This window comes from Mustela nivalis, assembly GCF_964662115.1.
Source record: "Mustela nivalis genome assembly, chromosome: 3".
In the NCBI taxonomy this organism is placed as follows: Eukaryota; Metazoa; Chordata; class Mammalia; order Carnivora; family Mustelidae; genus Mustela; species Mustela nivalis.
Genome location: NC_139022.1, coordinates 148,092,853 through 148,120,784, shown reverse-complemented (window position 1 = coordinate 148,120,784; position 27,932 = coordinate 148,092,853). Strand labels below are relative to the sequence as shown.

The window sequence follows — 27,932 nt, the reverse complement described above, 5'->3', positions numbered from 1 at the left end:
AGCTATACTTGTGATTTCCGAAAAAAAAAAATTTGATTATGACAAGCAAGTTTCTATCTTTCCTTGTCTAATGATTTTTACTACTTTAAAATAAGTTAATGAGCGAGGCTATAATCCCAGACATACAGATCAAGAGCTGGGAGATTTGTGCTCTCTACCGTGAAGCCAAGTGTTAGTGTCTGTAGTATTGGAGGTAGTATTTTCTTCCGAAATGCCACGGCCAGATCATCTGAGAAAATGTTGTATTTTCCGCTTTTTAAATTGTTGTTGTTCTGTTGAAAATATTATGGAAGAAAATATTTTATTAACTGAATGTGATAAATTAAACGCTGCAATGTCAATGCCTAGAGTGGTATCAATCAGCTATTTGAGCTTTATGTAAGAATTTTGCTAGGTGGGGTACGGGTAGAGCAACCCCTCTTCCTTTCACCCCTTGACAGAGAGGATTAGCTGATGCCCCTCACTTAGAGAAGTATTGGTACTTGCCAGAGTCACCCTAATAAGTAGCTAATAAGTAGCTCAGTCATGCAAAGCTGGGTCTACCAAGTACAGCCAGCACAAATGAGCCTTCAGGGGCACCCATTCAAACAAGGCCAAGACTAATATGCCTCCCCTTGCCCCCCAAAAAGGGCAAGAAAACAATTCAACTGTAAATGTAACAGTTGACTCTCACCTCCTGTTTCTTCCTGCCCTGAATAAGTTGTGAAATTTGGGGAAGTTGGCATGTTCACAAATATTAAAGGATCAGCAATTCCCTTTTTAAAACGCCGTGTTCTCACATTTCTTTCTCACCCCCAACCCTTTTTTGATGGTCACCAACTGGGATTCCAACCCTTGCCCAGTGAGATAGGCAGAAACTTAAGACTACAGGGAGAGTAGCCAGCTGGCTGGAGGTGGGGCTCAATGCGGAGGGTTCGTGTTTTCAGCAGACAAACCCTGGGCTAGGGCATCACCAAACTCTTGGATTGGCTTCATTATCAAAAGGGCCTGGGCTTCTGAATAGACAGGGTCTCGTTTGTTTCCCTGAGAAAAACAACACAACGGAAAAGCACAGGGAAAGCCGATTTCACACCAGAGGCTTTCAAAGCAAATGGAAATAAGTGATATTTCTTCCTTGCTTTGCACTGGAAAGGGTGAAAAGAAACTTAAAAGCAACCCCTGACATCAGGAAGCTGGCCCATTATTCTCCTTTCCGACATGAACCACCTCCCAGAACACCAGCCTCAGACAACATTATCTGGGATAGTGAGACAGTGAGATAAAAAAGGATACTTTGTAATTTTGTCTAAGCACAGAAGCAAGATCACCCCCAAAGTAACCAAACATCTACCTCTCTACCTCCCCACACTGAAATAAATGAGGCCGCTTCTCCTTTACCGATTATAATTTATCCTCTCTAACCCTATAGGTAAGACTTATGGAGGTACCCATTTACAGAATCAACCTCGCTTTCGGACAGCATCCAATCTAGAGAGAACCTTGTTTCCCTAAACTTTCCCCCAAGTCAGTCAGCCTGAGCTCCCATTCTATAGGGCTTACAAGTCCCTCCTAACAGCACTCTCACACAGGGGTGACTCGTGGTTCCCAGTGGTGTGTGTTCTTTGCGGCAACAAGTAAGCTCAGCACGGTCAACTGCGTAACTATGTCTAGTGATTTGGCAATACTTCCTCTTCCCTCAGTTTTAGGAAAGGTCTCCCTAGAGTGGAGCTGGTCCCCTTGGATGAGCTTTCAGCAGGATGGACTTGCACTCCACGTCGGGAACCCTGCAGGCACACGGCAGAAAGGGGAGAAAAGGCCTGAAGTCCTCCTCCTTGTACCCCAGGATGGGGCCGGTGCTGTTCACATCTGGTCCGCCTCACTTCTCGAGTCAGACACCACTTACTGGCGTGTCTACTGACAGGACCTTTTACAGCTCATTCCAAATCCCAGACAAGCCTCCCTGCCCCCTCAGTCGCTGGCTGAGGTCCCCAGATTATTGTGCCACAACCCAGTTGACTAAACACCCTGCTGCGGGCCTCTCTGTCTTCATCTGCCCACCACCAACCCATCTGCTCTCAGCTCTTTGGGAGTTCCAGCCACACCCTTTGTTCGTTCCTTTTCAGATGTTAAACTCAATCTGCCCAGCAATTCCCCATAAGAAAACGGATATCCAGAGAGATTGAAGTGGGTGAACCTCTATTCTACGCCATGCTTTTAAGAAAACTATATGTATTTTCCTTCCCTTGCCCCTTACACACACTTCCTCTCTCTCTCTCTCACACACACACACACCCCTGGACATGTACACACTCCCTTCCTTCCTCTCTCTCTCTCTCTCTCATACACACACACACACACAATCTTCACCAGTCGCTGAATGAGCATCTGACTTCCCAACAGCTGGACATTGCTCTCATCTTTGACTTTCCTGACATGGATAATGAAAGGTTCCTGCCTGTATTCACCTGTACTTCAATCATACAACACCGGCAGAATGAAGACAAGAGAGAGCTCTTGCTTTAAAAGTTCTTAGGTCAAAAGTTGGGAAACAGAGAGAGTTACAGACAGCCCTCCCTCTTGTCATACCTCAGCAGGACCCAGGCTGAAGTCACTTGTGAGTCACATGGCTTCATGGTTGGAAGTTGTTAGAGAATCTTCTTTTTTACAGGACTGGGGAGTCCACGGGGTTGCAAAGTGCTGTAATGTTCATTGGGTTTGGTGGGAGACACCAAGCCTCAGAGTTGCTAAGGCTTTTTGCAAAGGAATGTGCTTCTGAGCCCAAGGGAAGGAAGGCTCCCTCCCCTAAGACTTGTCCGGGTTCCTGCAGCACCATCAACCAAGGACGGTGATGACATCCTTTCATAAGAGATGATGCATGAGAGAGAAGAGCAGAGGACTGGCTTTTGGGAAATCAGTGCTGAGCAGCTCTACTTTAGTGACAGAACAAATCTGGCGTGGTCTGTGGGTAGTGAGGTCAAGGCTAAGATTTAAGGAAGACCTACCGGAACCTGGTGTTGGAAAAGGACGGATAAATCTCGGGCTTAACTCTTTCCAGGTTTCCTAAAGCCAAGTTTATGTCTCGCGGGGGATGGCTGAAATGCAGTTTGCTACTCAAAGAAGGGCTCACCTGGAGTCTGTTAGAAACGTAAAATTCTGATAGCGCTGCCATAAACATTGGGGGAGCATGTGCCCATCCAGCAGCAGTGTCCACCACGGCAGCCAAACTACAGAGAGAGCCCCAGGGTCCATCGACTGATGAATGGATAAAGATGGGTGTCTGCATACAATGGAGTATTACTCAGCCATCCAAAAAGAATGAGATTGTGCCATTTGCAACGACCCCAGATGGAGCAAGAGTGTGTTATGCTAAGTGAAATAAGTCAGGGAGAGACAAACAGAGGACTTCACTCATACTTGGAATTTAACAAACAAAACAGGTGACCATAAGGGAAGGGAAGGAAAAATAAAATAAGATAAAAACAGAGAGGGAGGCAAACCATAAGACTCTTCACTAGAGAGAACAACCCGAGGGTTGCTGGAGGGGAGAGAGGTGGGGATGGGCATTCACTTGGGATGAGCGCTGGATGTTTATGTGTAAGTGATGAATCACTAAATTCTACTCTGCAAACTAATGCTACCCTATATGTTAAGTAACTTGAATAAACTCTCCATAACTATGGCCCCTTGGCCAAGAGGCTTGCTTTCCGAATGCTTCCTTCTGATTTACAAGCCCGACTCCTCCTTCTACTGGTTCAAAGGACCTAGATTTTGAATTGATCCTAGCACTGGTTTTCAAGTCTCACCTGAACAAATTATTTAGCACTTTTGACCTTCAGTTTCTTAAAATGCAAATTGAGAATAAAAGCTGTTGAATAAATGTCACCTCCCATAAGTACATGTTGAAGAAATGAAATCTTATGATGAAAGCATCTTACAAATGGGGATTATTCTAATACGGATCTTCCATACTCTCCTTGATATTCTTTCTCTGCAGGCATACGTAGCCCAGGGAGGCAGCTCTCTCTTTTACTGAACAGACTAATCCTTTGTCAGCTGTTCCATGGGTGCACTGACCTATTTGGGGGCATGGCCCCAGGGGGGGCAGAGCCAGAAAGCCACTCCTCATGGAGACTGGTGCTCTCTCCTGTCACCCTGAGCTGTCTTTGAACCATTTGGAGTCTCCACCTTTTGTGAGTTTCCTAAAATTCCTAGAGGACTGGTGCTGCAGGTGAACAACTTGCCAGGGATCAGCCCCACCCTGGTGGGTCCCAGCAGGGAGAGGGTGAACTGGACAGCAGAAGTGTTGTGTGAGTTGTGGTTGTGAGCCCTTTACATGAAAATATTAGAATTTATTGTGTTCATAAGGCAGAAAGAGTCCAGGAAAGGCCAGCTCTGCACAAAATCCATGGCCCATCTGCAGACCTAACCTCTGACCTCTCAAGGCAAGGTTCCAGGGCACCTTGTTACATTTCACACAGTGCAGACTGAGGGCCAGCTTGCCCTTCCGTGTTGATGCCTGCAGCCTGATGTTCTCTGGTCCTCTCCAGTCTTCCTGCCCATCCTCTGTCTTCATCCCTCCCTGGGGTGTCGAGGACAGAATTCTGCCTCTTAAGCCAAGAGACCTGGATTTAATCCCATCTTTGCTGCCAGTTGCCTCTATTACTTGGGCAATCATTTAGCATTCCTCTGGCCTCAATTTCCTTACCCAATGCAAACGGTCAAATTGGCACAAGGCAATGAGGCACCAGGCAAGGGCACAATGCAATGAGGATTAAGCCAAGTCATCTTTAAGTTCCTTTCCTTTCTGTTATTTGGTGGTGTGGCTGCCATGATCCCCCACGACAGCATTCTACCTGGGTATGCTTTCTTGAGGAAAAGCCAAACACTTCAAAATGATAATGATGGCCATCCCAGCTGTGGCCCACTTGACCTTCCCAAACCCCTGGACCTGACTCTGCCTTCCAAGATGACAGATAACGTATTATACATACCACTGTTAAGAAATGTGGATTTTACCTAGTTTGCAGGAGGAAGCATAGAACTTGGAGTCAAATAAACCCAAATAATGAGCTGGCTTTGTCAAACTAATATGGGAATTTTGAGCAAGGTACTAGACATTTCTGAGGATCAGTTTTTCATCTCTAATGTATCTAATAATACCTACCTTGTTGGAAGAAAGACTGAATGGATACAATTCGTGGAAAGCATGTAGCACTTTGCCTGGGACATGATGTGGACTCAACAAACATAGTCGCCTTTATTTTCTCAGTTGGGTCACATGGATACTTATTAACAACCAACCAACAATCAATTATATCCTGAAAATTCTATCCTATCCTCAAGGCAATGACTATGATAATAAGAGATAATGGTCAGGGCAGTTGGCACAGTAGTAAGCAGATGTGGAACTCTTAAAACAGATGATCACCAACCATTATCATCATCATCTAAATTGTTGGCCTGTTTAAACATTGTCTAAATTAATTCAGTATCAATTTACTTCTCAAGACGTATTGCTTCTTGAATATTCTGACAGGTGGTCTAACTGACTTTTTTTTTTTTTTTTAACGAACAAAACCTATAATTTAATAAACCTCAACAAATTAGGGAAGGACTTGACTCAAGTTGCACACCTTCTTTTTAAGAATGTGTGAATTCCGTGGGGGTGAGGTGCAAAAGCTGGTGTTTGAAAAATAAATTAAAAATAGGTCTTTAAGAAATTAAAATCTGTGTCTTTTGGCATTGCTAAAATGTGGAAAATGCATTTGCAGTATTTGGAACCAGTGGCCGGATTGAAAGCCACACTACCTGAATGCGGGCTGACTTCAGTTTCCCTGAAAACCACCCACAGCTTCAAACACTGTTGTCTAAATGCATGTGCAATGAAGGATCTTAGGATTGTAGGGTTTTAGAACTGGAAAGTATCTTGGAGATAGTCTAGAGCAAACTCCAAATTTTGCAGATGAAAATATTTAAGCCCCAGGAAGGTCTTAAAATTGCCTAGTAACTTCTTTGGTGGCAAAAGAGAGTCTCATTACATCTTTCGGTGTTAACAGAGGACTTTCTGAATGCGCAGATTTGTGCACAATAGCAAGAGGAAAATGGCAGAAAGTTGTCTTTGTGGGCTTTATCACTTGATGAGGAAAGAGAAGCAATATGTCCCTGGAGAATCAAGTGTTCTTTCACTGACTCTTTCAGAGGTAAGTAAATTACCTTTGCCAGGCACTATCCACGGACAGACAATGACCTTTTCCTATAACCCTCGCAGACGGCTGAAATATGTCAAATTAAATCAAAACAAAACGTGAGTTTCACACATATATCATATGCAGGATACAGGCAATGTAATTTGTTTACAAGGAGGTCTTTCTAGTACTTCTGAGGCAAATTCTGTTCACCCTGGCCAGGTTCAGATACATTTGCAAACTGTTTGCAGGTAATTTGCATAATCCTATAGAGAAGAAAAAAACTATCTATAGGGTCTTCATTTCAATTTATTAGATTTTTTTTCTTCCCACCATCCTCCCCACCCTCCACTTCTTTCCTCCTTTCAATGACAGAGCTCTACTCTGCCAGAGAAGTAAGCCAGTGGCAAGTGAAAAGTTCTGAATTAGAGCAGAGGCCTGAGAACAGTTTTTCAAAATGAATTCCGTGGGCTGTTAATGAGTGTTATCTGGGAAAAAAAAATTAAGTGCCTGCACAACATTGCATTAGTTCAATTTAAATAGGATTCTTCACGGGGCGCCTGGGTGGCTCAGTGGTTTGGGCTGCTGCCTTCGGCTCAGGTTATGATCTCAGGCAGGAAGCCTGCTTCCCTCTCTCTCTCTCTCTCTGCCTGCCTCTCTGCCTACTTGTGATCTCTGTCTGTCAAATAAATAAATAAAATCTTAAAAAAAAAATAAATAAATAGGATTCTTCACTAAAATGCTTATTAGTGCCTTTTATATGCTAAAGATTGTGAATATTTTGAGACAGTTTTGTAGATATATAATTTTCAGTACTTTGTTTGATCTTTTTCCCACAAATCCTGCTTCACTAACCCTGTGCTATAGCATAAGTAACCAAAGAGCAGTTCAAGTTATAACTTGCAGAAACCTAGCTGCATGAAACACCACAGGGAGAAAAATGAAAGTCATCTATTCCTTGAGTAGATTTTTCTTCTTGACTACCCAAAGGCTATTCCCTACACAGGTAAAATCAGGGTATGGTTCTTGGCCAAATGCAAAGCAGGCATAATATAGGGAAAAGTGTTCTCCTAAATATAGAATCAGGCAACAGAAGGTAAAGCTGGAAGGACTATGGGAAGACTCCTTTCATGACCAACGTGTAAAATTTTAGAAATGAAGCTTCCTTCATTAAAGATGTAGTGAGAATAAGGGATATTGGAGTTGGCTGAGTCTCAGACCCCTCTTGCCTCTTCCCCACCTCTAGTAAGTCCTCAGGAATTCCTCAAGATCTGGGGCCTCCGTGGTATGGTCGAGAACAGCAAATTCTTATATGTATATGTTATAACTCCCTCATTTTTAAGGGTGTAAGAGAGGTGGTAAGTTGTTATTTACCAAAACATGAACTTTCATAGAAGGTATGTTGTTAAATAGAAAACCTTTTTGGTTTGATGAACACTCTGATGGGACTAGCGGAGACTTAGGGCCAGAAGAGAGGTGAATAATTTGGAAAAATAATCTAGAGTGTGGCATCTCCAAGACAATGTCGGGGTAGGGGAAGAAAAGAGATGAGAAAAGACAAGTGGAAGAGAAGTTTCAGCCGTGAGACCCAAGGATGGGGTTCAAGTCATACATATGTCTCTGGGGTGAGATATCCCAGGCCAGAATATTTGTACTTACAGACAATTCTAAAATGCAATTTTAAATTATCTGTATTATCATAATTATAAAACCTACCCTGTTGCCTCAAATTCTCAATAAAGCCTAAAAATCATTGTGGAAATTGAGCAAGAAGTGAATTTCATGTCTCCGGTTCTACAGGGACATGGACAAGCCACATGAGACAATCAAATCCATCACTTTATGGAAAATGATGTAATGCAGAAGCAGAAAGGGCTCATATTGTATACATAACTCTAACGGAAGCCTCCCCAGCTCCTCCCCTAAATCCCTGTGTCTTTGTCTCCTGATTCTGTAAAAGTCTGCATCACTTGTTCTACTTCTCAAGAAAAACTTTATCCCTAACTCTTTTCTCCCATCATACCTCATAGCCAAATTGTCATCACAGAATCCCAATTTTTGTTGTGGCATACCATCCCCTTCTGGGGTTTCTCCCTTCCTCAGTGTAGCTTGCATCATCATGCCAAAACAGTGCTAAGCACCTCCTCACTGTCCACTCTCTCCAGTCCTCTGCCTCCATGCTACACCAGTTATCTATCTAAAATGTAGATCGGGTCAAGTCACTATGACATTAAATGCCATTATCTACCTCCGTATTGTTCACAAAATGAGATCTTTATTTTAGCCTGGCTCAATGCTTTCTTGCAAATGTGCTCCTGCTCCACTGCAAGCTTCATCTACCATTCCCTGCTCTATGTGCCATACTTCGAGGCCATCCATATCATTTCACCTCCTAACCTTCCCCCATCTCCTTGTCTTTCCCTACAAAGACCTGGAGCAAAATATCCATCCTCTATCTCCTTATCCCAATTCAAAATATCAACTAAAGTTAAAGATAAAAGTCTGATCAGAATTACATTTTACCTTCAGACAATACTTGCATTGTTTAGTACTTGAACTCCAAAGAATAAATGATATGTGCAATTCTGCACGTTGTATCACACTCATGGGAAAGAGCTAGAGATCTTTGGTGATTGCTCACATTGTATAGTTACAAGTAATCACCACTCCAACATATGTGGTTGGGCTTGACAAATGAAATATCCATACTCTGGAGAGTGATCCTTGCTTCTGGTATAGAGCAAGGGCTAGAACAGAGAGTGAGAAGAATGGAATTTGCACCTTGTTTCCTCATTCATTGTCCAACTGGCCTCAAGCAAAACATTTCACATCTCTGAACCTCAGTTTTTATCTGTAAGACAACTTCCCAGGTTTGCTGTGCAGATCAAATGGAATTAGATATATAAAAAGAGTCTGTGAGCAGGAGAGAAAAGGCTTTGTAATAAAGTGCTATACAAATGTGAAAAGGAGCGCTATGAAAAGATAACTGGACATGGAGTCAAGATGCATGGTGTTACGTGTTGTTCTGGGTCCTAGAAAAAAATGAAGTTGAAGTCTTAATCCCCTGTACCCATTACTACGGCCCATTTGGAAGTAGGGTGTCGGCAGACATAGTAAGATGATATCATTAGAGCGGGCCCTAATGCAATATGACTGGCCTTATAAGAAGACGAAACAGACACACATGGGGAGAATACCCTGTGAAGATACAGGAATGATGAATCTACCTACAAGCTAAGGAACACCAAGGATTGTCAACCATCACCAGAGTTCAAGGGAAGGCATGGAAAAGATTCTCCCTCAAAGCCATCAGAAGGAGTGGGCCTTGCTGACTGACACCTTGATTTCAGACTTTTAATCTCTGAAACTGGGGAGACAGCAAGTTTCTCCTGTTTTAAGCCACCCAGTTTGTGCTATGTTGTGTGGCAACCCTAGGAAACTAATAATACACATGAGTATAAATTTTAGCTCTGTTAGTTACCGGCTTTAAGAATGTGTGTTAAATTCCTTAAGCTTTTCCTCTTATATGTGAAGGACACTTACCTTTCTGTGATAGTCTCTCTGAGGCCACTGGCCACTCCTTTGACCACAGTGCTAGCTTTGGGGGTCAGCACCACCTGAGATATAAAAAACGAGCCCTTCTTTCTTCTCTCCGTGATGGATGCCTGAAGAAACTGGATCAGTTTTTCCGGGTCTGTGGTGTTGGCCCAGGGTGCTGGCATCATCTGCCCGGGCCAGAGAAAGGGCACTTCCAGAGCCACCGGACTGTGGTAGAAGACCAGCACTTGATAGTCTTTCTCCCACAGGTACTTCAGACTAACTTCCTGGGCAAAAATCGCTGGGCACATCTTGTTTCCATAGATGTCTTTCAGCATTTGGACCAGTTTTTCATGGTGATATTTCTGCATCCCATAAAAATGGTTGAAGTCCAAGAATACCACCTCCTTATGGTGATCTGTGAGGAATGCATTAATCTCCTCAAGGCCTTCATTGACTTTGGCACTGAACAAGCCATGAGCAAAGTAGAGTTCATTGTCGGGGTCTCTGGGCTTGGTGGAAATTCGAAGATCGAAATAACGGATCCCAGCTCCTAGTTGACCAGTAAAGTTCATTGTTTGAGTGGCTAACCATTTCCGCATCAGCTTTTTGGCTACAGTTCCAAACACAGAAACAAAATTCTGGACGGTTTCTGGCTGTTCAGGCCCTACTGGTGAGGCTTCGTCAATGTAGAAGCTGAAGGAATCGTGAGATCCTAGAAAAATAACAAGGCATAATGTGGTTATAGTTCAGTCCTTTGTTCTTCCCAACTTCTTTCCCTCTTGCAAAATCCATCTCTCTCCCTTAAATGAATGAAAGGAAATAATAAGCAATATTTGCTTAGTTCGGTCTCGGGTCTTAGGAGGGTCCTTTTTATAGTCTATATAGCATGCATAGCACATCAACAGATCTGATTATAACATGATGTTCAAATTCCTTCTGATCAATATTATGAATAAAAATGATCACCTTCTACTTCTGTAAACAAAGAATTTAGTGTACGCATTAGGATTGTCTTTCCATACAGGTGGTATAAGTGACCATTTATAACATGGGATTTATGGGGATTTACTAGTTCCCAAATACTTTGTCTACTATCTTGTCCTCTCCCTCCACATTTTAAAAAAAATTTTTTAAAGATTTTATTTATTTATTTATTTACTTGACGGGGTGGGGGGATCATAAGTAGATAGAGAGGCAGCAGAGAGAAAGGGGGAAGCAAGTTCCCTGCCGAGCAGAGATCCTAATGTAGGGCTGGATCCTAGGACCCTGAGATCACTGCCGAAGGCAGAGGCTTAACCCACTGAGCCACCCAGGTGCCCACCCCCCTCTCCCACCATTTTGAGTTGATTTTAACGGTAGATAACTGGTAGATAACTTGTTTCAATGAATGGGCACTTGATCAACATATGAATTGCTACCTCATATTCTCTGGAAAGCACAAGAGGTCCCTATAGAGAAGGGAGAAATAAGCAAGAGCACAGACAGTACGATGTTGATATATTCAACATCACTCCTGACCCTGCATTTGAGCAATTATGAACTCAGATGAGGCCAATCACTTTTCACATATTGAATAAATAATTTTTCTTAGAGGTTAACAAAACGAACAGCATTAAAAAATTAACTGTCAGACTATTTTCTTTACAAATATTTCCTCTCAACAGTGAAAGCTCTCTTTGGAGTTGGCTTCCAAATTTGGAAGAATTTCTTCTAGAAAGAACGAGGTCAGCCTATTTAATTATGATTATTATTTTTTTTGGCTTTTACAAATACCAGAACTCCAGAAATGTAGCAACAAATGTACATGATTTGCCAGTAAATATAGAAGGCCATTTAAAATACTGTTGGACCTGTGAAGAAAAATTATTTCAAGTTTTAATTTTATTTTTTAAAGTCTCATTAATTCTTGGGCACAACCTACTGAACAGGTAAAATGAAATTAATGTATCCTAAATTTTTCACACATTAGTAAGGGCAGATATCATCATTCCCCATCTGTTACTCAGGCTTCCTCAGACCGTGTTGTCTTACTCCCAATTTAGATCTCTCGAAATGAAAAAACACACACCTGGTTCTCGTTCCTACATTCCTCCCAGCCAACACACACACACACACACACACACACACACACACACACACACACTCCCCTTTCCCTTTAGCATCCATCACCTCAGAGCCTTTGCCTGATAAGCTATTTGAAGCCATCCCCCCCCCCCAGTGGTGCAATATTTATTTTTGTCTATATTCCATATCGACATCAATTTCTATCTCTCTATGTACATCTACCTGTCTATGTCGAACATTAAACAGCCAAGAGGAAACACAAGAATATGAACTGCAGACACCTCTGTAAGTTGTTAGAGAAAATGTTTTGAAAAATACTTTAATACCTTAAAAATGATAACCTTTAAGATTTGGAACAGCTAACTCCTCAGAATTATTAGATTTTTTTAAACAATGCAAAGTAACCCGAAAATACAGAAATGCCATGTTTAATTTAATCTGGTACTATCTGATCTATTTATCTTTAGTACATGGTATGGGGAGAAAATGTCAGCATTTTCTGAATAAGCAGAACTGGCAGTTGGGATCTGGCATTGGCAAATTTTAGCAGGGATTTAAATGGTTGCATATCGATTTATTAGTTGCTGTTCAGCCAATTGCTAATATAAATGAAAAAGCTGAACAAACTGTACTGTGGATCAATATACAGAGAAAATAGGTTTAAAGAAAAAGAAAGAAAAAGGAGTGTTTAAGAAGAGCTATAATCAAATGTTCTAGGATTAAAATAGGTACAAATGAATAAATAAACCTTCGAAATAAGAGTTAATTTACAAAATTAAAAAAAAAACACAGAAGTTAATTTCCAAGCACATAAAAAAAAAAAAAGGTGGATGAAAACAATTGTCAATTGTCTACCTCCATCACCTAGTAGAAGACATGACTCGAAGAAAGCAGAAAGGGAACTCAATATGACTAGGTTTCTTTTTCCAGAAATGAGTGACTCTTTATTTTCAGTATGACTTTAGTTTTACTGTTCTGACATGTGGCTATGTGGCAAATTGGAAAACAAAACAAAACCTAGGAAATTCACCAATTTTGAAAATCCTATGAAAGACATTAGTCTCTAGTTAAATTATCTATTGACATTTCAGGAAAATATAAGATCAAAATAAGGCAATGTTAAAAGAAGAATTAGAAACAGCTGTCGGTAGAAACCATTGGTGCCCCCACTAATATTTGTTCTAAGCTAGAAGACTCTGAGGTCCATGTCCAGCATTTGGTGCAGAATGAGGCACCAGATGCAAGCATTACTTGGAGGGAAGAATTAAATCTTCAATCAATACAAAACACTATCTTTGCATTTGGGGATAAAATACGTAATTTAATGTTGGCCAAAAAAGGAGTATCTTCATGGCTTTTGATTTCATTTGGAATAGTAATTCCTCCCCAATTTCAACACTTTCACTAAACCATAAAATTTTCTATTTGTTTGAATATAAAACAAAAATACAATAGTATTTTAGGACTTTCAGTAACAGAAGAAAAGCCTGGCCCCACCCTGGTTCTTTAAAATCAGAGAGCCCTGACCACAAGAGTGTTAAGCGTTATTTCTTCGTTTTTGGCTGCCTCCACAACCTTTCTGCCTTATCTGGTCTAATATTTTGCATCTACACTGGTTCAGTATTCCTGGACTCCTCACCTCTTACTTTTTCTTGTCTATAGCCCCAAACCTTACCCTGGACTTGATACTTAATGCTGCTACCCTGATTCTAAACTTAGCCTCTCAATTTTAGGTTTGATTTGCCTTCTCCACTCCGAGAAGAGCTGGCCGCTCCCACTTTGAACCCATAATAACCAAGTTCATTTGCTCTGGCTCTGAATAAGTTAACGGAGTAAAAGAGGTCATTTTTCATTTCTTTGAAACAAGCACTTTTATCATTTTCTCCTCAGCCTGCTAAATCGTTCCTTCATTCAGGCAGTAGAAATGCTTCTAAAATAGACCCCAACAACCTGTGCACTCTGGCATTCATTACCCTCCTCCTTAAGCCTCACAGTAGGGGCCCAATCTGGTGACTTGTTTCTAATGAATTAAATAACACAAACATGATGGGATATCACATCTGAGATTAGATAACAAAAGTTGTGACTTCCATCTTGCTACTCTCTCCCATGCTGACTTTGATGAAGCACAACACCATGTTGGAGAGACCCATGTGTCGAAGAACTGGGAATGGCCTCCTGCCAATGCAATGACAAGCTAGGACATACGGCCTTCAATCTAATAGCCCTCAAGGATTGGAATCCTGTCAACAGCCAATGGCTAAGCTTGGAAGCACATCCTGCCTGCCCCACAAGGATCCTGATTTGTAGCCTTGTGAGACACCCTAAAGCAGAGAATACAGTTAAGTCTTGCCTGAATTCCTGACCCATAGAAACTACATTATTTTAAGTGATTAAGTTTTAGGATAAATTGTTACACAGCAACAGTTAACTAATACAGGCTATAACAACTCTTTTGCATCAACAAAGGGATTTGAGGCCTATAGACCCAACTGCCTAATATAAGAACTTGGAATTTTACTACATATGTGGTGAACATAGCATAGCATACAGAATTAAATCACTATATTGTACACCTGAAACTAATGTAACATTGTGTCAACTATACTCAAAATGAATGAATGAATAAATAAATAAATAAATACTTGAAATTTCAATGAAGGTAAATTAATTAAAAATGTTCATGTGCAGGGGCTTCTGGGTGGCTCAATCATTTAACTGTCTGACTTCTTTTTTTTTTTAATTTTTTTTTTTTAAGATTTTATTTATTTATTTGACAGAGAGAAATCACAAGTAGATGGAGAGGCAGGCAGAGAGAGAGGAAGGGAAGCAGGCTCCCTGCTGAGCAGAGAGCCCGATGCGGGACTCGATCCCAGGACCCTGAGATCATGACCTGAGCCGAAGGCAGCGGCTTAACCCACTGAGCCACCCAGGCGCCCCAACTGTCTGACTTCTGATCTGGGTTCAGGTCATGATCTCAGAGTCATAAGATCAAGACCAGAGTCAAGCTCCATGCTGGACACGGGGTCTGCTTGGGATTCTCTCTCCCCCTCTCCCCCTGACCCTTCCTGTCCCCCACCCCCTGCTCATGCCCTCTCTCTCTAAAAAAAAGTTCATGTTGCATCTCTCTATACTTGAAAGCAAGGCATCAGGTAAGAGAATGAAAAAAAAAGAGTTGGTTTCAAGAAGAAAAGGTCTTCTTGAATGTACAAATGGAGTTATTCCATTCTGCATTCTATCATGAATGATCTTTGATGTCATCTGGTCTAACCAACTAGCATGCAACATCCATTTTATTAACTCAAAAATGTAAGGAATCTGTGTGATAAGCTCATTTTATGGTCTCCAGTAGCATTGGACTTAGCTTCTCATCCTATCATGTCATGTGGTAGGAAAAATTCTAAAATGGCCCCCAAAACATCCACACCCTGAGTACAGATGCCCTGTTAAATTCCCTTCCCCTTGAGTGTGGTATATATGATGGGATATCATTCTAATGATTATGTTCTAGTATACAGAAAGGGAAAATTTCCTCAGATTAATCAATTGGCTTTGAGTTAACCAAAGAGAGATTATCCTATCCTGGGTGGGCCTGACCTAGGCAGGTAAACCCATAAAACAGAAACAACAAGTAGCAAGAGGGTTCTGTCTGTTTTAGAAAAGCAATGCAGTGCTATAGAGAGGGTCATATGGTCTTTGATGGGATTAATACCAAAGTGGTATGAAACTTACTTTAAGTTGAAAACATCTGAATAATCAGCAGCCACAAACAGAAACATTTATCTAAATTTAAGCAGAGTTTCTGAAAATACAGCTGCCAGTGACCTCTCTTGGTTGAGAACAGACTGACCCTAAGCACTAGGAATTATAAATTCAGCTACTCTTTATAACCTTCCACAATGGCCCACTGAAGCCCTGCCAGTCACCCTTTGGCTAAGTTTATTAGTTTAAGTTAATTTGGTTAAGCCTATTCTTCCTAGTTATTTAGTGGGTTACTCATCTCAGAGTGATCCTGCATGTATACTGTGCATGTGGAGATAAACCTTGTCTTTTCTCCTGGTAATCTAATAGCAATTAACTTTCAGACTGCCGATCACGGGACCCAAGCTGGGAAAGGGGAAGTGTTTCTCCCAACCCTGTGGAATCTTGGGCAGCTCCACGTGGAGCTTAAGGACCACAGCCCCACAACTCAAGGAACTAGATTCTACCAGCAAGCAGCAAGCTTGCTACAGGAGCCTCAGCCTCCGATGATGAGATTACAGCCTTGGCCAACACTCAGATTTCAGTCTGGTGTAGTCTGGCCTTCAGATTAAAGTAAGCTGGGTAATGAATGCTGTGCAAAGTGGGTGTTGGGAGATGAGCCTCGAATTCGAGCTCAATCACAAACTCACCATTTAACTGATGGATCAGCAGATTGTTAAGCTTTCTGGCCATTGGTTTCCCCGTTTGCCAAATTAAAATACTCTCCATACCTACTCCGTGGGATTCTTACAAAGAATAAATGAAATCATGTTCACAAAAGTTCCATAAAAAGACTAGAAACCTTAAATTACAGTTATTTTCTTGGGGTGGCATCCCTAGTCACGAAAACATAGATTCAGTTGTGACCAAGAAAACATTACCTAGATTAATATACATTGGGACAGCTGTGCAAGTTCAGTCGGGAGGGAGGACAAGAAAGGAAATTATTTAAATTGTAGGACTTAGGTTTGTAAATGTTTCTTGAAAACAAGGTTCATCTCTACTATTTCTCTAAGATTTTAGCAGATATTGAGCAATCAAATTTATCCCATTCCCTTGTTGCTTTGAACAGCAACTAAATATTTACATTCTGCCATCTTCTTATACTAAATACTAACCCTCTTGCATTCAGTATCTTCCCTTTGTTATCTATACAGGTTCTCTGGGATGGACTTCTGGTTGGTCCCTTGATTTGGCCATAGTTCCATTTCAAATTGTACAAAATTATAATAAACATCAAAGAGAAGGTATCAAGTCAATTTCATCTGTGAACCTTCAGAACAAAAGCCTTCAGAACAAGATGCTAGGGTTGGATGTGCCCATGGGTGTGCAATTCCAATATCTCTATCCTGACCTTAGACTTCAGGCTCTGACTCTATCAGAAGAAGAACCACTCCCCTCCTTGCTCTGCAGAGCACTGAGCTTGCTTGCAAATTCATGGATGGCATGCCACGCTTCCCTCTCCCGGCCCATTTTATTCCTGTCGTTTGGCACAGTGCTGAGGTTTTCAAGACTCCTGCTGTCTGGTAACAGGTTTCTTGCATATTTGATACTTTGATACCTTTTATGATAATAGGGCCAACACTCCAGGAATGAGGAAGCATATGTACCCTCCACCTGTGAACCAAAGGAAAACTGCTGGGTGAGGAACTGAAAGGGCAGATTTCATTTTTGAGGCCCTTTTCTAGGGTGGAGATAGGCAGGGGGCACAATCACTACTTTCTATGGGAAGAGACACAGCTCTGGAGTGAAGTTTACCCTCTTGTCTTCCCTTTGTGAAATTCTTTTTTTTTTTTTAAAGATTTTATTTATTTCTTTGAGAGACTGCACATGTGTGCTAGTGCAGGAGCGGGGGAGGGGTAGAGGGAGAGGGAGAAAAGCAGGTTCTCTGATGAGCAGGGAGTCCAATGCAGGCCTCGATCCCAGGAACCCTGGATCATGACCTGAGCCGAAGGCACACACTTAGACAACTGAGCCACCCAGGCTCCATACTTTATGAAATTCTTAACCCTAGTCTTCTTTTATGACCCATGTGTATTCCCTTCACTGTGACAAAGAATTTTTTCACTCATGGTGGCTTTCCTTTCTCCTGAATTCATAGTCCTTTTGGTCTGCAATGTCCCCTCACCAACTAGGAACTTATTTTAGATATTGTTATTAACACTTAATCATGTTCATTAAATATTTTCTTTTTGTATCTAGTTTTCCACCTGCAAACCCTCCTCTCTACACACACATGTAGGCACACACTATAGGCAGATTATAAACTTCCTAAAAAGAAGAAAAAAAACAAAACCCTAAGCCTTATAATTCCGTGTCCACTACCACACCTGATTTTATGCATATAAAACTATTTGAAGTCAATGGGTCAAAATCATTCATACAGGATATTCTGTGAAGGTGAAATAACTAATTTTAATTGTCATTTTTACAGATTAGGCCATTTTTCTTTATCATTTCCCCTCAAATTTCTCAGGATATTAGTGTACACACCCTGGCTCTCTCATCCACTGTGATCTATCACCGTTGCCACTCATTTCAATCCTCTGTGAAATATCATTGATGATGACAACAGAAAACCTTTGAGCCACTTTTGTGACCTCATTCTGAAGTCCTCCCACAGACTCAGCAGGCATTCAGCTAATGGTTATAACTCAGCAACAATTTAATTGTCGAATAAGCAAATGAGTGAATCTTGCTCAGTCTTTCTGGAACATTTGACACAGCTATGCTCCCTTCTTGAACTCTTTTCCTCCTTTGGCTTTTGGGACATGGCTCTTGCCTAGTTTCCCTACACTCTCTGTGATTGTCCTTTCTCAGTCTCCTTCATGACCTTTCATTGTCCTTCCAGTTCCTAAATGAGGTTAGCCAAAGCTCTATTCCAGCTCTACTCAAGCCACCAAAGTGACTCCGTGCTTTTTCCTCAGGTAATCTCATCCACTTGTTTGGCCTCATGCCTTTAATAGATGGACCATGAACTGATACCATCTCTGACCTGCATTCCATACCCCCTGACTGCCAAGCAGGCAACTGAATTTCATCCCTTCATGGGAAATCTTAAACTTAAAATGTTCCAGGTGACCCTTTAGAATCTTCCTCTTCCAAACTGCTCCTTTCCGGGTGCCCCCTAACATAATTATCTTATAATCCTTCTACCTCATTCTTGGGTTAATCTTCAATTCTTACTTGCCTCTCAAACCTCATATTTGATAGGTCTTACAGTCCCATTGTATTGGCTTTCAAATCTTCTCTCAGATGGGCTTTCTTCTTCTCTGTTCCAGTGGCCTGGTTTCCTGTTCGGGCCACTGAAATAGCTTTCGGGTACGACTCCCTTGATCCTGGCTACCACCATCCCACCCTCCTCAAAGGTTTTACCTTGTCTTGGCCTCTAGAATAGATTTAGTCTTAGAGAAAAGATACAGTGGATCCCAACTAAATACACTGGTATTCATCAGCAAGTTCCTCTTGCTTTCTGTCCTATTTTCATTTACAGGAATTTTGATTCTGTAACTTATATCTAAGTGTCCAACTCTTCTAGGGAAATTATCTGCTCTTATAACCCCCTGCAACCCCGACAGAGACTGGAATCTTGTCCCTAAATGCTAGAGTGATAATGAGAGCCTGGTTATCTGTTGAGTCTGTCTGCCTATTGGTATTCCTTTAATATCCTTCAGTGCGTTCTCCAGAGTACTCATTAGCCAGCTCCATTCCCTGTTACCTCATACTAAATCCCTACACACAACCTTTTGTGCAGACTTTGGCCTTGAGAGGCCACAAACCTGACTGATGGCATAGGGACATCAGCGCATGATCCTCTCGGCAGGTAGATCGGTAATGCCCATCCCTGATAGTACCTCAAATAAATAAAATCCACTCTTGGTTTCTAACTGTAATGGGGGAGAGAAAGTACCTAGATTATGAAGACAATATTAATTCTCAAGTCACTTTTACTTGGTTTGGAAGTCAACCAGTTTTTTCCACTGTAAATACGTGATGCTCAATCTGAGAGAAAAAAAAAAAAACTTTAAAATTAATTAGTTGGCTCTTACTTGACAGCCTATAATTAATCTCATTAATTTACATTTACCCCATTAATTAAACTGATCAGTTACTGGGAGTTTTTTGGAGATAAAGACCAAACCTTGAAAGATAGGATCACTGCTTACTTCCAGCACATAATTGTACCCCAGTGCCCCAGCACACGATCAGGTCTTTGTGGACAATTCAAGAGATTTTGCATCAACAGAGATAATGGACAATATGTATCAGAAACCAAAACACTTTTAGAATTGAACAGATAATTAGAAACCACACACTGGTAATACGTATACTTCACCTAACAAAATAAATGTATAGAACATACATTTTCAAATAGTAAATCTGACATATCTTGCAGAACACTGAGATGAAACCCTTCATAAAAGAGTGATCAAAATAGTCATGCTGTGATTTATCTTTGGCTAAATCTGTATCTTTCATGCTGTGTAACGCCTTCCCCTGCCAGCACACCTCAGAGACAGTGAGCTGAGGTAAAGGAGGTTGGTTTACTCCCCTAAGTCTTTTGATCCAGGATCCCAGATGCTAAATTTGAGAAGCCTTATTACATTGATGCTTCCCAGGAGTACAGAAGCTCAATATTCATCACAATTTCCGTAGAATTGCAGGGCTGTTTCCTTAAACCAATAGATAAACCGACAGCGAATAGCTTAAGAGCGGCAGTGTTCCAATCAAGGGGCAGGAAGAACAGCTTGTTCTAATCGTCACCCTTGGTGAAACTATTAAACCTGCTTCTCATATGAATTTCTTTTTAAGGGCTATCAATAGGGGCTGCCAGAAAAATAATTAAAAGAGACCCCAAGAAACAGAGAAGTTTGAGATTACTGCCTAAGCCAGCCCAGGCATGCGGTCTCCCTTTCCGCGGCATCCATCTGGGCCCTTCTCCCCAGCAGCTGGTCACATGGAATCAAACTCCAAGGTTTTACTGTGTAGACCGTGCTGCTAAGCCAGCACTGACAGCATCACGACCTTCGGCTGGCCGAACTGTGTGAAGCTGGCCTCACACAGTATCGGTGAGGCCAGCTTCCACAAAGGGAAGGTCCTGAGACCAGGAAGAATCTATAACCCAGATGTAAAGATGTAAGAAAGAAATCAGTACATCAGGAGTGTTTGCTGGGTAATTCAAAAGAGCAACAGACCATCTGCTTTCCTACAGACTCAACCAGTGGTGATCTTGACCCCAGAGATATTCGACAACGTGTGAAAATACTTTGCATTGTCACAACGCAAGGGAGCCACTACTGGCATCTCAGGGGTAGAAGGTCAGGAACGCTGCTGTGCGTCCTTCAAGGCACCAAGCGCTCCCACACCAAAGAATCAACCCGCCCAAATGCCAGTAGCAACAACGTTGAGAAAGCCTACGCTGGTGAAAAGCATACAGACAGATGGGGTGGCTTCCAGTGGTGGAAAAGAAACACTCCCAATGTCCTGGCTTCATCCATAATACCCACGCTTCCCCACACCCGCACCTCTCCTGCTTGTGTCTCATGGTGCCATTCTACTTTGAATCTGTCTAAATACAGCTGTCACTCTCGAGGCATTGCTTTTGAGTTCATTTGAAACCCAACAGAATATGTGGCTTTGGCACTCATCTCTAGATTTTTACCTCGAGATTTCTTTCACCGGTTCTGACACGTTCTCAAAGTAATCCGTAGCTCTTTGGGGCCAAGATTAAACCCATGCAGACAGGTCCCTTTTACTCACCGATCTCCATCTCCACTCCAGAAGCTTCTGTGTGGCATGATTTGTCTAGGTCTTATTTAATGGGTTAAAGAAATCAAGCACCTATTGTGTGCAAGACAACATGAAAGTTCTACGTATGGCTGTGAAGAAGTGGAGATGGGTTTGGAAAAATGACAATAATAGCACTTACTAAGTCGAAAAAGGGAGAGTGATTTCCCTGTTTCTTTCTTTCTTTTTTTTTTAAGTTTTTTTTTTTTTTAATTCTAGTTAGTTAATATATACTATGATATTAGTTTCAGGTATAGAATTTAGTGATTCAACACTTCCATACAACACCTGGTGCCCATTGCAACACGTGCCCTCCTCAACCCCCATCACCCATTTAGCCCCTCCCCTCTACCCCCTCCCCTCTGGAAAGCATCAGTTTGTTCTCTATAGTAAAGAGTCTTTTCTTGGTATTTCTTTCTTTTTTCCCCCCCTCTATGTTCGTTTGTTTTGTTTCTTAAATTCCACACAGGAGTGAAATTATGTGGTATTTGTATTTCTCTGACTTATTTAGCTTAGCATTATACTCTCTAGCTCCATTCATGTCATTGTAAATGGCAAGATTTCATTCTGTTTTATGGCTCAGTAATATTCCATTCTCTCTCTCTATATATATATCACATCTTCTTTATTCATCCCTCTATTTCTTATGCTCCATCTTCTGCTCTGCTAGGCCAAGTTTTGGTAGGCATTTATTATCTATTGTATGCCATGCACTGTGTCAGGGATATGGAAATAAAACAAGACTCATCTGGGTTCTGTCCTTGTGGAGTTCAGATCAGAGTGAGCGGAAATAGGCCAGGAAAGCCACCATTACCATAAAGTATGATGAATGCCATGATAAACTATATATGATACCTTTTGATAAAACAGTAGTTCAGTCCTGAGCTCAACATGATATTTTATAATAATTAATAATCAAAGCTAAAGGGTAAGAACAAAACCCCAAACACATGCCATCATTAAGGCTATACTTTTTCAATGTCAAAATGCATAGGGAACTCTTAGGTCTCTTGTTAAAATCTAATTAATGTTGGTCTGAGATGGGGCATGAGATTCTGCACTTCTAACAAGCTCCCAGGTATTACCAATGTTGTTTCAAGGACCACATAGGTTTTAAGGTAATATTGGCCTATTCTTGATCAACAACTGCTGGTAAACTGCCTTCTCTCTCCATTTTTCTATGCTTCCTCACCCCTCAGTTCCCTTATCTTCACACGCGCGCGCACACACACACACACACACACACACCCACACACAGATGCATATATACGCTTCTGCTTGTGTGTTTTCAAAGTTTGGGGAGATGTCATAATGCCTGTGTTGTGGGTTCTTGACTGAGTACTTTGCTATCAGGGTGTCTGGGCGGCTCAGTGGGTTTGGCATCTGCCTTCAGCTCAGGTTGTGATCTCGGGGTCCTGGGATCGAGTCCCACATTGGGCTTCTTGCTCAGTGGAGAGCCTGCTTCTCTCTCCCCCTCTGCTGGTCCCCATGCCTGTGTGCTCTCTCTCTCTATCTCAAATGAATAAATTAAAAAATATATAAAAAATACTTTGATGTCTCACAAAGAAGAAAATCTGAACAAATCTTTTTATTAACAAATTTGTTGATAATTCTTATAATAAGACATATTTTTATAAATTTTCTGAGGTCATTTGTTTTTAATACCCATATAAACACTGGAAATCAATCTGATGTCTTAATTAATAACAAAACACAAGTCCCTGGCCATAAGGAAAAGGCAACAGCAGATCTGAGTCTTGCTCCTCTTATTCTTGAGATCACAAAGCTGCAATTTCTTCAAATGTCTCTATTTCCAGACTCATAATGGCCACTCTACCAGATGCTGTGATTCAGGGAAAAGGATGAATCAAAGATGACTAAATAAGAAAGATGGGAGGTGGTGTCCATGAAAGAAACGGGGCAAAGATTAGGAAGAAAAATGGCATATTTTGTCAAGAGTCTTGACCTTGCGTATTTTAGCAGAGCCTAAAAGGGAACTCATATATCTGTTAGGCAAATAATATGGGAGAGAACCAGAAAAAAAAAAAATCATGTTCCTTTCGGCAATTTTCTCTGCCTTAACTCCTAAAGGGCCTGGACAGCTCAAGAAGGACCAGACATCCTGGACCTGAGAGAGACATGCTTAATCTAAGAGGCAACAAGAAAATCTGTTTTGCACAGCCCACTGCGTGGTTCTTTCCCCATTCACTGCTCCCTTAGATGCTCCATGAAATTGAAAGAAATTGGGATCCCAGGGTCCCATGTCCCCTTAAGATAGGTCACTCTCCCTTTGCTGGCTGGACTCCAGCTACACTGGGATTCTTTCTGCTTATTGAATATGCTAAGTTCATTCCAACTTAGCCCTTGTGCTCACTATTCCCACTGCTTGCAATGCTCAGACCCTAGTTATTTTTAGGGCTGGGATCTTTTTGTTCAAGTCTCAGCTCAATTGCCATCTTTTTAACTAGACCTTCCTACATCTACAGTGTATAACTCAACCAACCTTTCCCTGCTGCCTGTCAGGCTCTATCACATGATCAACTTTTATTCTCTTCATAGTATTTATCACAAGCTGTAAGTTTCATTTTATTTAATTGCTTATTTGCTTATTGTCTATCTCCCCTCACTAGAATTTAATTCCATGAGAATCAGAATCTAATCTGTCTTGCTCCCTACTATATCTCCACTAAAAGGCACAGTAATTGGCACATTAAAGATATTCAATAAATTTGGTGCATGAAATAATCTCTCTCTAAGCCTCAATATCCTATTCTGTAAATAGGACTGATAGTACTATCTACAAATAAAGTTTATAAAGTAAATAATAAGCGCCGAACATTGATCACAGAAAATAATAAATGTTAGCTTTTATTATCAATATTAGCTATTATTTCTGCATTACTAACTCTGAGACCTAACTTCTTAGCACACAGCAGAGGCTCACCAACCGTAAGCTGATGAAAGAGAATTTCACCAAAAAGCTATAACCAGTTTGGTTGTCATAAGTTCTTAGAACTACTCCATGAAATATTGCCACAGCATCTAGGGGTGCTATAGATAGATAAGTGTGTTTTAAATTCCTTTCCTGTACTAGACACAGCAATGCCAACACCCACCTTCACTGGAAGGCTCCGCTCCTTATTTCATTCCGGATTCTTACAAGTGGAGGTCCTCCTCCCAATATCCGGAGTCACAACCCTCAGCTTTCCCTCAATCCAGACCACCTGGAGGGCAGCTTGCTCCATGACCATCTCTTCCCCCAGGAGTACCTGGGACAGGTACTCAAAACTGAGCAGCCACTGAAGGAGAAGCTAAGGAAATTCAGTCACACTCTGGTAACATGCATCCCAAGAGCAAAGAAGTGGGGAAGGGAGAGGTGGTCACCAGACACCCAGCCTAGTCTTGCCCACTCCTATTTAGGAGCTAGTTGTTTAAGATGCTAATGCTAATGTGTTTTTATGTGTTTATTTTTTTTTAAGATTTTTATTTATTTATTTGACAGACAGAGATCACAAGTAGGCAGAGAGGCAGGCAGAAAGAGAGGAAGGGAAGCAGGCTCCCTGCTGAGCAGAGAGCCCAATGTGGGGCTGGATCCCAGGACCCTGAGATCATGACCCACGCTGAAGGCAGAGGCTTTAACCCACTGAGCCACCAGGCACCCCAAAATGCTAATGTGTTTTTAATGCCACCTCGTCCACTGGTTTCTTCACTAGAACTTCCCTGCGCTGGCGGGTCCCAGAGTTGGGGCCAGTTCTGAATGTCTGTAAGCATGGGATCCTCCCTGGTTCCCTGGGCAGACAGAATGAATGGCCCCGGGGAAAGGGAGGGGACAGATTGCATACAACTCAATCCCTAGCACTAAAACCAACTATGCTGAATGAAAAGCATCTCTGTTGTGTTTTCCCTCTAGAGAAGAAAACAAATATGAAACATGGCAAATAAACAGTCCAATTATTACATTCTCTTAGATTTGAGAGCCAGAAGGCCTCCGAAGCCTGTTTAGCTTTGTTCTTGTGTATCTGGCACTACTGGTTTTCCTTTTATGAATAATGAAAATCTGAAATAACACAACATTACCCTTAATCATGTTTGTGCTACAGAGAGAACATCTCCTTGATATTTAAGCCTTTGATTCTACGATGCCCTCACAAAACATCACTTTTTGCCAACAGCTGGATCTTTTCTTATCAAAGAAGTGTTTGAGGTATGGGGATTTTTTTATTCCTTTGGTCCTTCTTCCAATCTCCTTTTCCCTTCCTCCAGCTTTGGGATTTGAATTCTGCGTACGAAGAGAACTGCACACCCCCTCCTGCTTTCTAAACTCATGACAGAGCTCAGGTGATGAGGGCTGTCTGTAGGTCTCGTGCATGCATACCGACTGGTTGCTAAAATCTAGAATACGGGTACCAGCATTAAATTCAAGAAGATTCTGGATAGTATCACCTTACTGCTGCCCAATATTTTGTCTCATAAATCCAAGAGCACACATACAGGCTACACCCAATACAAATACTCCCAAACCACTTTACCCCACTTCCTCTTCTACACCCCAGCATACATGCGGAGTTTTTATTGGCTGCAGAGCAAATGTGACAACATTAAAGGATAGTTTAAAAATATACAAGATACACAAATTTCCTACCTTACGGGAGTTACCCTAGAGAAAACCATCCATTTACTCATAACCTTTTACTATGCATTCATCCACATTCATAGTTTATCTTGTTCAATCAGCATGTACCAAACACATTAGGTCACATCATCAAAGTCTTTTCATAGTCTTTTCCCATCATTATGACATAGTCGTCAAACGTTTAAATGATGCATTATATTGCATGTGCTAACATATTTTAGTAATTCCTCTATTAGCATGCATGTCTAAATTTCCTCTTCTATAAATTATTCTGAAGGGCGCCTTGTCCTATTTTTTTTTAACAATAAATTCCCAGAAAGTCAGTAGTCTTTGTGTGTGTGTGTGTGTGTGTGTGTGTGTGACTTAACACACTCTTTCCTCCTCTACTTTATTCTTCCTGTCTCCTCTCAGAGTTGTGTCGTTCCCTTCAGAGAAGGAAGGGACCTCAAAAGCAGTCATGGGAGCTGTAAATGGGGAAAATTACAGCTCTTTTGCTGTTCACTCCTGCTAAAACTATCTTCCGATCTCATACCTGTCTCTGTCTGCCTCCTGCGAGACACACATTTCTTGTTTCAGCCTCCATGCTTCCCATCTCCATTCCCCTCATTTATCTTCGATTTTTGCTCGTCCTTACTTCCAATGTCTAATTACCTCAAAGTTTCCAAGCTTGGCCACCTGTTTTATTTCTGAAAGAAATTCCTTTTTTTTTTTTAAAAAGCCTTTTGATTGTACCAGACTATTTGTGTTGTCTTCAGATAGGAATGGTTCAGATTGTATTTAAATTGTGGTCAAATGTAAACTCCCTGTTCTTATTCACTTTTTTTAGGTCTCCTCAGGAAAGAAAAGACATAACAATAGATGGAATGATCCCCCACGCCAAACAGTCATTTCTAATGATCCCAGGCTGAGACGAAAACAAAAGAAATGTAACAATAATAAACCGTGCCATTTATTGAATTATGCTTGCTAGATGTTTAATTTGGGAGTTAACACTCAACCACATAGGATTGCAAATAATTAAAAAACAACTCCCTAGTTAAAAGTTATTTATTTTTGTACAAACCAAGCAAATACTCTGCAACTGAATGAGCACAATATTAGATCATGAAAGTCACAAATTATCTGGAACATAAGGAAGGGATTGCTGTAAGCTAACTTGATCTCAGTGTCAGAAGAGGCGAAACAAGAGAAAATATGAGGGCCATTGCGTTTTCACATTTAACTTGAAAGAGTCAATTAAAATAAAACCAGTAAATACATACTGAATACCTGCAACAGGAAATGAAAGGTGCTAAGCATGGGAGAGATGTAAAGATATATCAGGCCATTCTTGTCTCTAATAAACTCATGTAAATGGTTTTTAAAACAATGGTTCCTGCCTTTGAGAAATTTTAAGTGAAGGGGCACCTGGGGGGCTCAGTGGGTTAAAGCCTCTGCCTTCAGCTTAGGTCATGATCTCTGGGTTCTGCGATTGAGCCCTGCATCTGAGCTCTCTGCTCAGCAGGGAGCCTGTTTCCCCCTTCCTCTCTGCCTGCCTCTCTACCTACATGTAATCTCTGTCTGTCAAATAAATAAATAAAATCTTCAAAAAAAAAAAAAGAAATTTTAAGTGAAAAGTTCTACAGAATACTGCTCAAGAGACTTATTTTACTTGCCATTATACATTTCTAATACTCAGTGTATTTGAATTATGGCAGATTGGCTTAGCTGAATTAGCTTCTTGGTGATGAAAGTTTTTCTATTTTCATAATGAGATTAGGTAATGGTCATCTTGCCTATGAAATCAGAGAAGGGTTTTCAAACTTCCAGTATGCGTAGTCTTCGATTCTCAGTGGAAGGTCTCATTTCTGCACCCTGGTGCAGAATGTGATAAACCAGATATTTTTTTAAAGTCTTCTACTCCAAAGAAATATGTGGAGATGTATTTTTCCAATATTTTACTTTAAAAATGTACAGCTGAACCAGTAAGAAAATAAGGAAAATCTCTAATGATCAAAACAACT

At 41.2% G+C, this 27,932-nt stretch overlaps 1 protein-coding gene and 1 long non-coding RNA gene across 2 annotated transcripts in view; one reads left to right on the top strand and one right to left on the bottom strand.

Annotated features, from left to right (window-relative positions):
- The window catches only part of PLCXD3 (phosphatidylinositol specific phospholipase C X domain containing 3), a 176,046-nt gene that overhangs the window by 50,786 nt on the left and 97,328 nt on the right, over positions 1–27,932 (bottom strand). The window contains exon 2 of the mRNA XM_082723308.1: positions 9,708–10,416. Coding sequence (XP_082579434.1) covers positions 9,708–10,416 — 709 coding nt within the window. The remainder of the gene's footprint in view (positions 1–9,707; positions 10,417–27,932) is intronic.
- On the top strand, positions 6,036–26,886 carry LOC309860868. The gene is made up of 2 exons (XR_014309679.1): positions 6,036–6,179; positions 26,756–26,886. It is a non-coding gene; the product is annotated as an uncharacterized lncRNA (long non-coding RNA).